Here is a 14,464-nt window from a genome sequence, read left to right on the forward strand (position 1 = left end):
CCTCCCTCCATCCGCTCCTTTTGGTTTTTTGATTCCTAGAATTGTGGAATCGTACAATTATTAAATTAAATTTCCGGAAAAAGAGAACGGAGAAGCAGAGAGCGAAAAAACAAAAACGTTTTTAAAAAAAAAAAAAGGAAGGAAAAATTAAAAATTAAAAAAAGGAAGAAGGAAATAAACCCGCCAATAAAAAAGAAAGGAGGAAAAAAGAATAAGAAAATTTCATTCTATTTTTTTATTCACTTATTTTTTTTTTTTTAAAAAAAAACTTGTCACTCGCTTCTGGCTTCTCTGCGTGGGTGTCGCACGCCTGATAGGAAGTGTCTGACTGAGAGATATTATTGAATATTAATCAATCTCACTCTGGGTTATTAGTTTCATCAGTGTCATTGTCGTCATTATCGTCAGCGTCATTAACATCAGCATCATATTACCCCAACCACCCACTATCTCTATTATCTTAATTCTCTTCTTCGACTGCCTCTTCCCGTCGCACCAGGAGAATGTCCACTGCGGTCGCTCCTCCTACCGCTGCTCCCCTGCGCCCAATAGTCAACCGTGAGCGTGCCAACGACTCTTCCACGAACTCGTACCCCGTTCTCGCTCCAATGTCATCGTCCACCTCCACTCCGTCGCAATCTACGAACACGACTTCTGCCGTCTCCTCAGCCGACCGCGGCTCGGGGAAAACCACCTCCCCGGTTGGCAAGCGGTCACCAAATACGTATGTCTATGCTTAAAAATTTACTTGAACATATCATCTTTTTACGGCTGCGTGAAAAATCCTAATATTACTAATAATACTAACTGGTCTAGCTCTCGAAGCGGAGGTGCCGTATCCAAAATATCCGTCAAGAAGGAACCTCCAACCTCTCCCAGCCTGCACTCCAGTTCCCGTCACCGGCCGCGCAAACTCGATCTCTCTGCCAGCACTCTCTCTTCACACTCAACCACATCGCGTGGCCCTTTAACCTCACGGGAAGGTGGCCTGGCTGCCATGCATGATGTTGGCCTGGCCTGTCTATCACCCGGCTTCCAGACCCAAGACCCAGCCATCCGAGAACAGCTCCAGCGCAGCATCTCTGTCAGAGACCAGCAGAGGTCCATCATTGAATCGCGCCTGCAAAAGACAGCCAAAGGCGACGGCCCTGATGGAGTCAAACCATCTGAATCAAATCTCTTTGGATCGCTCAAAGCCTCATCCACGAACAAGAAACGACCCCCTCCAGGCTTATCAATCGTTCCCCCCTCCGCCTCTCAGTTCGCCAATGAACGGGTTATTCAGTCCGCCCCGCTCAACCAGACCTTCACGGGACGCCACCACCCACACCACATCACTCATCATCTCATCTCACACCCATCTGACCACATGAACTCCCCTTCCTCCACCCACATCCACCATGCACCAGCGAACCAAACTAACAACCGCCTTCCGCCCATTGCGGATGTCTTTGGCTCCGATGCTCTCGTTCCCCGCACCCAAGACCGCGACCATCGCGACTGGGATCGTGATGATAGAAATATCCCCCGCAACAACCACAGCAGCAGCAATCATAATACTAATAATACTAATACTAATAATAATAACAATAACAACTTCTATCAATCAGCCACAACCGCACCGAGACCACCACTAGCTAATCCCACTAATACTAATAACAGCAGTAACAACAACATTCCTCTTCCCTCTCCCAGCCTCCCTATAAATCAAAACCAAAACCAAAACACCTCTTCTACATCCTCCACCTTCTCCTCCATGCAAAGACCCCGCGAATACCGCTCGGCCGAAGAAGCCGTCCACGAACTCGCGGGTGGCCGCGAAGATCTCCTCCCGCGCATCATACATTACAATGGAAACAGTAACCTTGCAAACGCCAACAATAACAATACCAATTCAGCCCAAGGACCCCAACACCACCACTCCCCCGGCGCAAACGGCAATCACCAGTCTCAGCAACAGCAGAGCTCCCTATATCCCCACCACCCACACTCAGCAGCCACACCTATAGCCGGTAGCGGCATACACGTGTCCCAATCTAGCCGTCGCCGCTCGCGCAACGAATACGAGCGTGATAATGGCAGTCCGCCACTAGGTGCTGGGCCGGATGTGCGTTTTCGACACGCGCCACTACCGCCTGTTGCAGCGTCAACGGCGAGTGCTGGTGGAAGTGGGAGTGCGGCCGGGAATGCGGCTGGTGGTAGTCCTCCTGGAGGGTATGCTGCGGGTGGTATGGGGTATGGTGGCGGGTATGGGTCGTTTGGGGCCAGGAGAGATTCGCCGGACACGCAGAGGAGGAAGAAAGATGAGTTTTTGGGATTGTGTGCGCGTGCGTGGGACTTGTTTCATTCGTAGGTGAAAGGGATAAAGGAGATGGGTAAGGCGTTACCAGCCACGGCCCTTTTGAATCTGGATTGATCTGATCTGATCTGGTCACTAGGGATCCTCTTTCTCATGGGTTTTCGGATTTCGGTTCTTTTTTGTGTTTCGTTTCCGTTCTCGTTATTGGTTTTTGGTTTTTGCCTCTTGCCCTCCCTCTCTGGCTTTGGATGACTGGTGGGATCTCTCTGACCTGATCCACTTAAACAGCTTATCTTGTCCATCTATCCGTGAGGTGTTTGGATGGGTTTGCTGGCTGGTCCAATGCCGCCGATTGATTGATTGATTGATGGATTGACGTCGACGTTGACGTTGACGTTAACGCACATGCTGATGTTTATGTTTTTTTGATATCTAGTTTTCTTTTTGCTTTTTCCTTTCCCCACTCCCCCCTTTCTTCGTTGCCTTTTTTTGAACATTTCTTTCAGCCCAGTCCATCTTTCCTTTGATCTCTTCACATTTTATTAAACACCTTTTGATTTCATATTCTCCGGGAAAACAATTCCTTGAGTCATTTCAAGCTGGTTTCTGATATCCAACCTGTGTTTTTCTTTCATTTTTATACTCTTACATTTTTCCATTTCAATTTCCATCCTATTGTCTCATATCATTTCATTTTCTAGCCCTTTTTCTCGTTAGGTATATGCATTCCCCCTTCGCGCCTTGCCCTCTCTGTCCAACTTATTTCTCACCCTCTCTCATTTCTTTCTTTCTTGCTCTCTTTTTATGTCCAACTCTTTAACAATAGTTGAGGCGCTTTTTCTAATTTTCTAATTTTCTAATTTTATTATCCTTTTTTATCTATTCTACATTTTCACATATCTATTTTTTGCGCATTCCCATTCTTATTCTCATCCTTCATATTTTTGTTTTCTCATTTCATATTTCACTATTATTCTAACTATTTTGACCCTTGGCAACAGTTTCATGTTTTCTCACATTTTTAGCTTTATATCAATCTGGCTATATTGGACTGACTGTTACTCTTTGGCTTTATTTTTATTTATGCATATGGACTTTTACCAATTCTCGGCTCAAATTTATCTTTTGAATGATCTTATTAAATTCCTCATCAGTTGCGGATTTGATCATCTACCTAGTCAAGTGTAAGTGAACGGCTAAACTCCCCCAATTGAGACACCTGAGGCTAATTAATAGCCATTATTTTTCACATTTTATAGTTTCTTCATTCGTGCATGAGAGGGATGCATGTAATTGTTTATATGAATCAGTGTGAATGATAATTTCTTCTATTCAGGATATCTATACTCTATACCATATCTATTCAATGCACCATAGGTTTATATATTATATTGTTATGACCTTTACATTCATCAATTCAATGCAACGCTACTCGTTACAATTCATAAAAATCATTCATCCATCATTCAATCGTCCGTCTCTATAACTCAACAATCATCAAAACTCAAAACTCTAGGCTCTCAATCCATCATCTAGTACAACACCCCCCTCCGCCTCCCTATCTCTACTCCCCCAGTCTGTTCTACTGTCCCATGGATCATCGCCGCCAGCAACAGTTACAGCATCAGTCTCTACGGCCGCATCCGCATCCGCAGCGAGCCGGGCAGCTTTCTTCACACGCTTCTTTTCACGTCTCCTATGCACTCTCGCTTCTTCTAATGGCATATTTTTTGAATCTTCTTCCGCTAAACGATTGGTTGGTTGCGGTGCTTGGATATGATTTGGAACTGGGTTCTCATGACCATTCCGCGTCTGGACTGGCGTCTGTATTTCTAATTGCGACAGGGATTGATTGGCCAGCAATGCATCCACATCCGCATCCGCGCCCGCACCCGTACCCGTACCCTCTCCGGCTCCATCCATCAGCCCAATGACCTCCTCATCTCTCGCTAGCTGCTTATCCCAAAATTCCTCAATATCAACCTTCGAATGGGATCGCGGCATGCTGCCATCACCACCACCATGTCCTTCCCCATTCCCACCCTTTTTCTGCTGTTGCTGCTGGTGCTGCAGCCTCTTCCTTATTTCCTCCCACTCGCGCACTTTGCAGCTAACATCCTCGTAGCGGGAAAGGACGTGCAGCTGCCGCAGTACGGTATCGAGCACTTTCTCCTCGTACGCGGCGGGGTTGGAGTTTGTGAATTCGGGGATTTCAATGATGTTGTGGGGTTGTGCGAGGGCTTTGAGGGCGCTATCGTCTATTAGGATGGTGTTTGTTTGGTTCCATGGGGTGGGCGATGGAGATGTGGTTGTAGTTATGCTTTTGGCTTTGTTGTTCCTTGTCTTCTTCGTCTTACTATCACCGATAGGATGTGCAAGATTGCCGCTGGTATTATCGATATCGGTTTCGGTTTCGGTTTCGGCTTCGGTTTCAACGCTTCTAGCGGTTTCAGCAATTCCAGCACTTCCCGGATAAGTCTGGACAATCCGCTCATCTCTCCACACCTTATCCAACCTCTTATAAACCTGCACCTTCTCCGAATACTGCCTTGCCGTCAGCCCCAGCGTATCCCGCGCCCACACAGCGATAAACTTCCCCCTCTCCTCCTTCGTGAAAGTCTTCTCGAATACCTCCCGCACCGTCAGCGGCTGCGAACTTGTCCACACCATCACCGTGTAATTTGCGAATAGCTCTGTGATGAATTTGTGCAGGCCAGGTCGGGTTTTGAAACGGATCGGTCGCCGGCCTACGCGGTGTATGAGCGTGCCGTTTAGATCGAGGATTATGAGCAGCGGTTGCGCGGTTGCGCGGAGTTTGGGGGGGTGGGAGGATTGGGAGAGATAGGTGGGTGTTGGGGTTGGGGCTTGCGGGTGTGTTACGGAGCGGCGAGGGGAAGATGGAAGGGGTCGGGGGTTGGAGTTGGAATCAGGGTTGGCGCGTGGACATGTGTTGGATTGTGGCAGTTGCGATTGCGGCTGCTGATGTTGCTGTTGGAGATTGTTGAAATCCGACGTATGTTGAGTGGCCATGGTGGAATAGTAATTGATCGGCGTAAAGGGGAGGATGGTAGAGAACGGGTGCGGGTAATATTGGAGTGGAGCACGCAGCTGCTGATATTGATGTTGATAATGGAATTGGAATTGGTTCTGATACTGCTGTTGCTGCTGATGTGGCAGCGAGAAATGGTTTGGAAACTGCAACAAAGGTATTGCTGCGCCCCCCAGCGGTCTAGATAAGAAGTTGAAACACCATCAACAAGACAGCCCGAGATTGGGATTGGAAGTTTGGAATACAAAGGAGAGGGAATATTCACATCGACGCCATTTGTGTATGCGCATATACGCGTGTGGGCGCAGGCGCAGGTGCAGGTCTCCGATCACGCCACGGACCCCGCCCAGGAGACGGGTACTGATACGTAGGCACATTCGGTTCAGAGGGTCTCTCCAACTCTAGGCGTCTGCCTTGCCGACTAGACGATGAAGATTCGGTTTCATGGTGCTGCTGCTGCTGCTGGCATTGCTTACGCGAATTTGGCTCATGGTCATGCGCGGTCCATCTATTGGCGAAAGATCTCCAGGCGTCGGGCCTGTATATTCGGTCGCTGTCGTCGGCGGAGGGGAGAGGGGTGCTCATATTTGCTGGGGTGGAATGAGGTTGTTTTCGGGATAATACAGACTGTTGTAAAAGGAGTTTGTTAGAACGGAGCTGCTGACTTGGGAAATGCTGGGGAGGAAAGGGATGAACTTCTCACGGTATACTGTGTTATAATATTGGTCGCAGTTCTCGACGAGGACTTAAGGAAAATTGTCCGCAAAGGATGCGGTCGGACCATCATATGGTAAACCAAAGGATAGAGAACTGGTAGGGGAAATCTATCTATAAAGTTTACACCAATTGAATATTGAATACCAGTTGTTTATCTTCATCATTATCATCTTCTTCTTCTTCTTCTTCTTCTTCTTTTGGTGTGGAGATAGAAGAAGTTTTAATATCACGTGGGAGGTTAGTCAAAATATCACTTATATACCGCCTTGATGTCTTGCGGCAGAATAATTTACTTTTTAACTCGTGAATTGAGGAAATACGTAATAATAATATACCTACGTATAGATAAAAGAGAAACGAGATGCCGATTTTAAGCAAACTCAATAAACGAGTTAGAGCTCGGGTGGAAGAAGACGATTTTGAACATTTCTCACAGGAATCGGCCTCTGATGGGAGCGAATTGGGGGAAGAAGATGAGGAGACTGATGATAGCGACGGATCAACCAGTGAGAGTGACGATGGCAGTGGTAGGGATGGTGATGAATCCGAGAATGAGGATTTAGAGGTATACACCTGGCCTTGATTTATTGAGAGCCCAGTATATTCCCAATCTCAATACCTTATCCAACTAACCACTTCCAGTCCGACTCTGCCTCCGATGCAAACTCCGATATAACCTCTTCCTTAAACAACATATCCTTCGGCGCTCTCGCAAAGGCCCAGGCATCCCTGGGGAAACGAAAGCGGTCCACTACCTTAACAGCAGACATCGCGTCCAAGAGGCCAAAAGGCCCAAGTCGAAGCCCCCCCGCACCCTCGTCCAAGGAAGATCAAAAATACCCTAACGCCACAAAACCCCCTCAAAAACTTTCCCACCGCACCTCCAAACACGCCCCAACAATCCAATCATCTCGCCACGCCGTCACTCGCAAACGCACCGTAATCGAAACCCCCGCAATCCCCCAAGCCCGCGACCCACGCTTCGACTCCGTCGTCCTAAACCACAGCACAAACGGCAACCCATCCATCGCCACCAACGCTACCATCCATGCGAGTAAAAATTACGCTTTCCTCAACAGCTATCGCACAGAAGAGCTGTCACAGCTCCGCAAGCGCCTGCAGAATTTACAACGGGAGAAGAGCAAAGACACACATGACGAGCGCGAGATTGAACGGCTCAAGAGGCAGATTACGTCTATGAGTGATCGGATGCAGACGTTTGAGCGCAAGGAGATGGAGCGGGAGGTGCTGGCGGGCCATAGGCGGAAGGAGCGCGAGGCAATTCGCGAGGGGAAGAAGAGCCAGCCGTGGTTTTTGAAGAAGGGGGATGTGAAGCGTGAGGTGGTTACGAGGAGGTTTACGGAGATGAGTGGGAAGGAAAAGCAGAGGGCGTTGGAGAGGAGGCGGAAGAAGATTGCTAGTAAGGAGAAGAAGGAGATGCCATGGGCCAGGAGGGGGGTTGAGTAAGTTGCTTATTGTTCACTTTCATATGTGTATGGTATGTTGGTACTTGGTTGCGATATCCCTGAGTTTATCAATCACATTTACGAAAGGTGGTTGTGTATTTGAAGGACACTGGTGTATTTTCTGCATCACCTCCAATAATCCAGCTTATTGGGTTCTAACATGTGGTTGGTTTTACACGGGGGCTACATCATTAATATTTGACAGTAAATAAGGGCAAAGAACTCGTTGGAAGAAGATTTTTTTTTAATTCATGATATATATTCAGATTTCAGCTACACTCAATTGAATCATTTCACATTACTTGATGGTGAAATAGCTGCTTCAACCCGCTATTCTTTATCTTGCTGGGGAGGGGTGGATATCGGAAAGAAGACATGATGATGGACGCGCTAAATGTTGACGAGGTGATATAGATGAATGTGAAGCAAATAAAATATAAAGAGACCGGGTGACGACAGGCGGGGATGACAGCGGGTAAACTTTTTAAATCGACATTAAAAGCCAAATCCCACGTTCACTCTCTATTTGAAGACACGACCATCAGCCCACTCGTACTCTTTACCGTCAACAGTGGTGGAGACATCCTGAGCCCATTGATTCTCAATGAACTTGCGGTCCTCTGGCTTGCTGGCATCCAGCTTGGTGAAGGTGTAACTTTCCCAGTCAGGGGCAACGTCGAAGGCTGGGGCGGCATCGTTGCCGCGGATGACAAAGGCACCCTGGATGATGGAGTCACCGGTCTTGCCGAAGACGGAAGCAGCGCCGAAAATGAACTTGCGGGAAGCCTCGAGACGGGCAAAGAAGCCACCTGAGGTTGTTTTGTTAGACCGGCGCAATGGGGAATGGATTGATAATGAAGAAATGACAATATGAACAGGGAAACTAACCAATCAAGTTGTTGGACATGAATACCATCTTGAGCTCGTCGTTGTATTTGTAGTCAGCCTTCCACAGGGAGTATTCGTCGGGCTTGTAGTGCTCCCAGAACCATGGCATGGCAACAGATCGGGTGTCCTCGTTTGAGTACTTGCGCTTCCAGTCGTCAAGGATCAAACTTGGCTTGGAGAGGGAGTCGAGGGGGTGCTTGGGCTTTGAGGCGGGCTTGGGCTCTTCTTCCTCTAGCTCTGGGGCCTTGGGTTTAGCGGCAGGTGCGGCAGCCTTCTGCTCGGTTTTCTTTGGGGCAACATTCTTCAAACCCTCCTCGGTAAAGATTGGGTTGGGAACGATGGCTTTGTACATGTCTTGGTTAATGACCGTCTCATACCATCTCGTCACCGCGGGGTTATCCAGACGCCAGGAGCGGCTCAGGACAAATTCGAAGCCGCGAGAGCTAAGTGAGGCAGCAAAAATGTCAGCAAGGGTGAGACGTTCGCCAACCAGGTACGTGTTAGTGGTAAGATGCTTCTCGAGAACGGCAAGGGCTCTGAGAGCGGCCTTGGAGCTGGCATCGACAGACGCCTTGTTGTATGGGTCTCGTCCAACAAGGGGGCGGAACCAGTTGCCAAGCGTGGGAACGAGTTCGCTGTTGGCAAACGACATCCAGCGCAGGATGGAAGCATAATCCTGCTTAGTCTTTCCAAGAAGAGTGGTCTTCTCATTTTGAGAAACGACTACATTTCTGACACGTTAGTTTCGACACTGATTCGCTAAAATAGTCTGAACATCAAGCGAACATGACAACAAGGTTGCACACATTGTTAAAATAAACAAGTGGTTCAGAGTTAAAATGCAGTCAACAGGAAAAATTATAGATTCTGTCAGGGATAACTGAATGATAATATGACTCATCATGGAAAATAAAATAATATAAAATAAAAAATATATGTATATATATTGAGAACGGTGCAGAAAGCTGCGAAGGGCGCAGTGAGGGGTAAAAAGGGGGTTGATATACATACGGTAGACAGCAATGGCAATGCACTCAGTCAGGACAAAGCCGTTGGAACCCACAAAGGTGGGGATCTTGTTCAGAGGATTGTACTTCGCGTACTCGGCCTCAGGAACAGTGGACTGTTCGATGAGCTTGACATCGAGGTTATTGGCCTTGGCTGCCACTCTGCACGCGGTGGTGCGAGGGTTGTCCTGGTGGATAAAGACATATGAGTATCAGCGTTGTCAAGAAGCCCCTCCCTCCACGTTACAAAAAGAACCAGTGAGATGCGAAAACCAAGACAGCACACGCAAGAGAGGTGCAACACTTACAGCCATGCCGTAGATCTTCCCGAATGACATGTTGAAGAACACAGAACGAATAGACACTTGTCAGGGAATGGGGATAGGATTATAAAATGCGGGCGATCTTTAGAGATGTTTTGATTGAGGAAATAAAAAAAAAAAAAGATACGAATCAAAAGTTTCCTTTCTGGGCCAAACCAAGTAGAATTTGTCAGCTCGGCTCCGGAGAAATATCACCGCCGATCACAATGAACACGTGATATATTTTCTATATCACGTGCTGTAGTTCTTCCACCTGCGAAAAAAAGAGGAACGACGACATTTTGGGCGGATACAGCTTCATATCTACCAGACACCCACACCATTGCGTTCTGCACAATGGCATGGCAGAGGCCGAGCTGTGTTGCTCGCGCTCTCAGATCCACACAGAATAGCTTTCAATGGGAATCCCACCTCTCCCGCCCTTCATTTATAGCTCCCCGGAAGCAGTGTCTCTCCACAGTCGCACCCGCAATGTTTCTCCGCTCTCAGAAACGCTCCCAGAAACACTCCCAGAAACGCTCTCTATCCACATCGGCCGAGGAACCCGAGATTAAAGCTGCTCCCCCAATTGATACGGCGAAACTGAAAATTACTCCCTCCCGTATACTGCCTACCTCACCCGCCTACTTCACCGGTACCCCGAAATTCATCGACGATGTGTTGAAGTTGGAATATATTCAAAGCAAATATGCTCTGTTACCCACTGTCCCCGCCAGTGAAGCGCCACGGACGGCTTTTCTCAAACATGCAGACTATAAAAATGTTATTAACGAGGAGGTACCCGCCGCCAAATATCGCCAGCTGCAGAAAATTCTGTTCAGGTTGAACCAGATCCAACCGGACTTGGTACCCAAGGAAGTAAAAGATGTTCTAAAGAATTTCATACGACCGGGAAACCCATATCAGCAACAACTAAAGCCCAAGGAGCTCGACAACAAGGGTCGGGCTAGAGGCGTTGGGCGACGGAAAACTTCACATGCACGAGTTTGGTTGGTTGAAGGAGAGGGGGAGGTGCTCATCAATGGCAAGAATATCGTTCAAGTGTTCTCCAGACTCCATGATCGAGAGAGTGCTCTCTGGCCCCTAAAGGTGACCAATCGCTTGGATAAATATAACGTTTTTGCTATTGTGCGTGGGGGTGGTGTTACTGGTCAAGCAGAAGCCATGACTGTTGCTCTGGGGAAAGCTCTTCTGGTTCATGAGCCTGCAATAAAGCCGATATTAAGGAGAGGTATGTTGTTTCAGCCGGTTCTAGACGCGTGGTTGGTTTTGACGCTGTCTATTGTCGAAAATTTTCATTCTTTTACTCCGCCCATCCTTTTTCAAAGTCAACTTGAGGACTGACCACATTTTCTTTCGTACTATTAGCCGGTTGTATCTCAACGGACCCTCGACAAGTCGAGAGAAAGAAGCCGGGTCACCTTAAAGCAAGAAAGATGCCTGCATGGGTCAGGCGGTGAAATTTGCATTTCGTTTGTGGCGCCCTTTTTCTTTGCTCTTCTTATGTATTCTTGGATAATTTATCGTTCTCATTAGCACACTGTATATCAGCTCAATGTCTTCTTTTCATTTTTGTGTTTTACGCCGTCTTCTGGCGGTTTGGTGATCCCTCGGAGCCCGCATAGAAATCAATCAAAGTATTTACCACGGAATCAACAGTGTGTCCTTGTTATGATTCCGGTCGTCTTCAAAATCAAGCTCAGCGTCTTACAGGTAATGCCAAAACAAGGGGCAAAACGGCTTCCGATACGGAAGTCCGACAATAATCGGTGACCGGCCAGAAAAGGCAATGAACCGGATGATGCTGTACTTCACCCACAGAATTTCCCGAGCATCCATGTCTGAAGATCTCCTTGAGGTGCTGCTTTGCACATGGATTAACCAATATTATTGTTACTATTATTATTATTGACTTTACAACCGAACGAAGAATGTTTCAACTATACCTCATTCTCGCATGGACTTTCCTCACAACAGTTGGCTCAACAGGTGGCTATTGCGATCCCTGTCTCCATGTCTGATTTTTTTTATTTTTTATTTTCTCAACAACGCTTCAACTTCTTGCACCAAGCACCAGGTCACATAGATTCTGCGCACATGGACCCATACATATCCTTTCCCATGTTGGCGGCTTTTCGCCGAGTACTGGCCATACTCTAGTTAGGAAAATAATATGCTATTCATCAACACACCGTCAGACAACCATCAATCACATCCTTTCCTTGCAATCTGACCGGCCCGCCTGCCAGGGACTCTAATACCGCATCTTACAGTGCCAAGCCGCAATAGCACAGACAATGTGTGCCACGGATGAATGCAACAAGCCGACGACACCGTACCACATTTCTAAAATATTCAACTCTTTTCTTTTTCCTTTATTCCTCCCAATTGTCCCCCTTATTCCCCGTCACCTAATACGCCCATACATCTTAAAGCCAAATTCTTGCTTGGAAAGGCACATACAGACCCAAACCCGATATATCTAGCTCTCAGGTTCTGGATCCCGTGGACCTTGAACCCTGTGCCTGGCTTTAGATGGCATCAACATGGGATAGTGCATGAACACCTACCACTACCAACCCTCCAATTCTACCTATCTACCAACTTCCGTCTAACCCATTCCCCAAAGTCATCCTAGTCGGCCCCTGTTTCCCGCTCGATTACCCTGGTGACGGATCTGCAAAGGTCGTTCCTGTTTGGGCTTCAGTTCGCTAAGCAACTGACGCCTTGAAATTTTTAAGCTTCTTCCCTGAGTTGTGTTTTGTCAATGTGTATATTTGATGGGTGCGTGATAGTTAGTGGTCTCGGCGCCAGCTTTATATGAGGGTCTCTGCTGGATCACTCTGCATATTTATCGATCCTTTTCAGCACCCCTGACATGTCATCATCCAATTAAGAACAAAAGCATATGAAAGAAATGAAGGGAGCAACGCATCATCCTGGCTCCAGGTGTGCATTCGTATCCACATCTTGTTCCAATTCACGGAAAATCGAGCGACATCGACACCGGTTCCACGCCATAATCTACTAGAAGAAATACAGCAAATCACCTTTCCCACTTTCCTTCATCAGATCCGTTAGAATATCAACCCCATGTTCTAGCTTCTCCAGCTCCGTGCATACATTCAGAGGTCAAACCGGGGCAAGAAGAAGCCTGCTGTGTAGATCCACACTATTACTCTACATGTGTGGCACAAAGCACACCCGAATCCACTTCCCTACACATAATCTGGCCAAGTGTTCCCGTCACCCAACCAATAGACCCTACAACAGCCCAAAGAGGCAAGGGGCGTTGTGTGGGCATCGTTGCTGGTTGCAGTTAACGGGTTAACGGCCCTTTGACTGCTGTCTACTCCATGTAGTGCCGGCTCAAAATGCATCCATTCTCTGCGTATGGGAGGACGGGCTTTTCATTTTGGGAAGCTTAAGGGTGTGTGCGTGTGCTCCATGTTCTGGCGAGAGCACAAACGCACGGGAGCGGGAGCAGCAGCTAGTCTAGTATCGGCGTGACTCCAGGACCCACGACCTTCTGACCTCTGGTTTGGCCAATTTTTGGTACGGAGTGGAAATATTTAGCCACAGGGGAAGATAAATCCTGGGTGTTTGTAGTTGTTCCCCTTCTCGACGAGGGATACCCGCGGGAGTGGGAGTGAAGGGTCAGGGAAGAATGCGGCGGAGATCTGCGCTTGATTTCTCGTTCCGCGGGTCAGCTGGGAATGTGCTTGCGATCTAGAATGCGCGACAGGACAGGACAGGGCATGAATGCCATATTCCCCGTCATTACATTCGATAGTTCATGGTGTGGCTTTCGAGAAACGGGGTCAGAAGGCGGGGTCAGAAGCCGAGTTCTAGGATTTTAGATTTGAGCTGACATCCCCTATGTAGGAGTGCTCAGCCTTGATGTCGAAGTGGTTACATTTTATCCTTGGAAATTGCATGTCCTTCTATGAATCGTTTCTGGAGAGTTCCATTTTTCTCAATATCTCGTTACCAGGCTTGATCACTTTTCTCCGTACAATTTTTCAAGGGAAATTAACCCGGCTCAAAACTGGAAATTTTCGATTTTTGCATGCATCTGCTACGTGATATATAATATAGAATATTTAAATAATCGAATAAGCACAAGTCTCGCTCTTGAATCTGTTGAATGATAAAAATCACCATCCCCAAATAATCCAACAAACAACCCTTCATTCTTAATACACGAAGTCTCCTTTAATAACGCATTATCGTCAAATTTTCAGCACTACCTCCGAATAAGAAACTAACAATCATTGCTCAACATCATCTGGAATATTTTTGAGGTTGAATAGTACATTCGAGGAGCCTAGCTCCATTCATTGGCCATTGCATTTCTGCATTAAGATTAGAATCGGTGTTTAACAATTATTGTGGTGAAACGAGTTGTGATACATTGTGTGCATATCCTGCGCTATGTTCGCGGTCGTATTGGAGTTTTAGAACCCTGAAGGTGATGATGCGTAACTGTTCTTGTCTCCTCTCGCATTTGTCGCCTTGCTTCATCACTCCAAGTGAGGCTATGTGCGACGAACCAGGAGACCTGGTTTTAAATTTCTCGCATGGACGAAATTCGAGCCAATGTATGAGCGGTTCGTGTGAAATATTGCGCCTAATGCATTTGGATTTTGCCACACTGTGATCTTTTCAAGGATTGAGGAATCCTAATTTATGCATCGACGCTCTCTGTCTGAATG

The 14,464-nt window shown here is 47.3% G+C and overlaps 5 protein-coding genes across 5 annotated transcripts; 3 read left to right on the top strand and 2 right to left on the bottom strand.

Annotated features, from left to right (window-relative positions):
* Positions 1 to 503: 503 nt before the first annotated feature.
* PADG_06262 (uncharacterized protein) lies at positions 504 to 2,353 on the top strand (the record flags this gene model as incomplete). Its single annotated transcript, XM_010763527.1, has 2 exons — positions 504 to 724; positions 817 to 2,353. 2 exons carry the CDS (start codon positions 504 to 506, stop codon positions 2,351 to 2,353), a joined length of 1,758 nt encoding a protein of 585 aa, XP_010761829.1.
* A 1,458-nt stretch (positions 2,354 to 3,811) lies between these two features.
* Positions 3,812 to 5,933, bottom strand: PADG_06263 (uncharacterized protein; the record flags this gene model as incomplete). The annotated part of the gene is made up of 2 exons (XM_010763365.1): positions 3,812 to 5,528; positions 5,614 to 5,933. The coding sequence occupies 2 exons, from the start codon at positions 5,931 to 5,933 to the stop codon at positions 3,812 to 3,814; spliced, it is 2,037 nt and encodes a 678-aa protein (XP_010761667.1).
* A 493-nt stretch (positions 5,934 to 6,426) lies between these two features.
* On the top strand, positions 6,427 to 7,532 carry PADG_06264 (rRNA biogenesis protein RRP36; the record flags this gene model as incomplete). The annotated part of the gene is made up of 2 exons (XM_010763528.1): positions 6,427 to 6,630; positions 6,708 to 7,532. The coding sequence occupies 2 exons, from the start codon at positions 6,427 to 6,429 to the stop codon at positions 7,530 to 7,532; spliced, it is 1,029 nt and encodes a 342-aa protein (XP_010761830.1).
* Positions 7,533 to 8,053: 521 nt separating this feature from the next.
* Positions 8,054 to 9,764, bottom strand: PADG_06265 (uncharacterized protein; the record flags this gene model as incomplete). Its single annotated transcript, XM_010763529.1, has 4 exons — positions 8,054 to 8,340; positions 8,420 to 9,142; positions 9,431 to 9,614; positions 9,735 to 9,764. 4 exons carry the CDS (start codon positions 9,762 to 9,764, stop codon positions 8,054 to 8,056), a joined length of 1,224 nt encoding a protein of 407 aa, XP_010761831.1.
* Positions 9,765 to 10,085: 321 nt separating this feature from the next.
* PADG_06266 (mitochondrial 37S ribosomal protein MRPS9) lies at positions 10,086 to 11,209 on the top strand (the record flags this gene model as incomplete). Its single annotated transcript, XM_010763366.1, has 2 exons — positions 10,086 to 10,980; positions 11,118 to 11,209. 2 exons carry the CDS (start codon positions 10,086 to 10,088, stop codon positions 11,207 to 11,209), a joined length of 987 nt encoding a protein of 328 aa, XP_010761668.1.
* Between the last annotated feature and the right edge of the window lie 3,255 nt (positions 11,210 to 14,464).

Source organism: Paracoccidioides brasiliensis (genome assembly GCF_000150735.1).
Source record: "Paracoccidioides brasiliensis Pb18 unplaced genomic scaffold supercont2.8, whole genome shotgun sequence".
NCBI classification, from domain to species: Eukaryota; Fungi; Ascomycota; class Eurotiomycetes; order Onygenales; family Ajellomycetaceae; genus Paracoccidioides; species Paracoccidioides brasiliensis.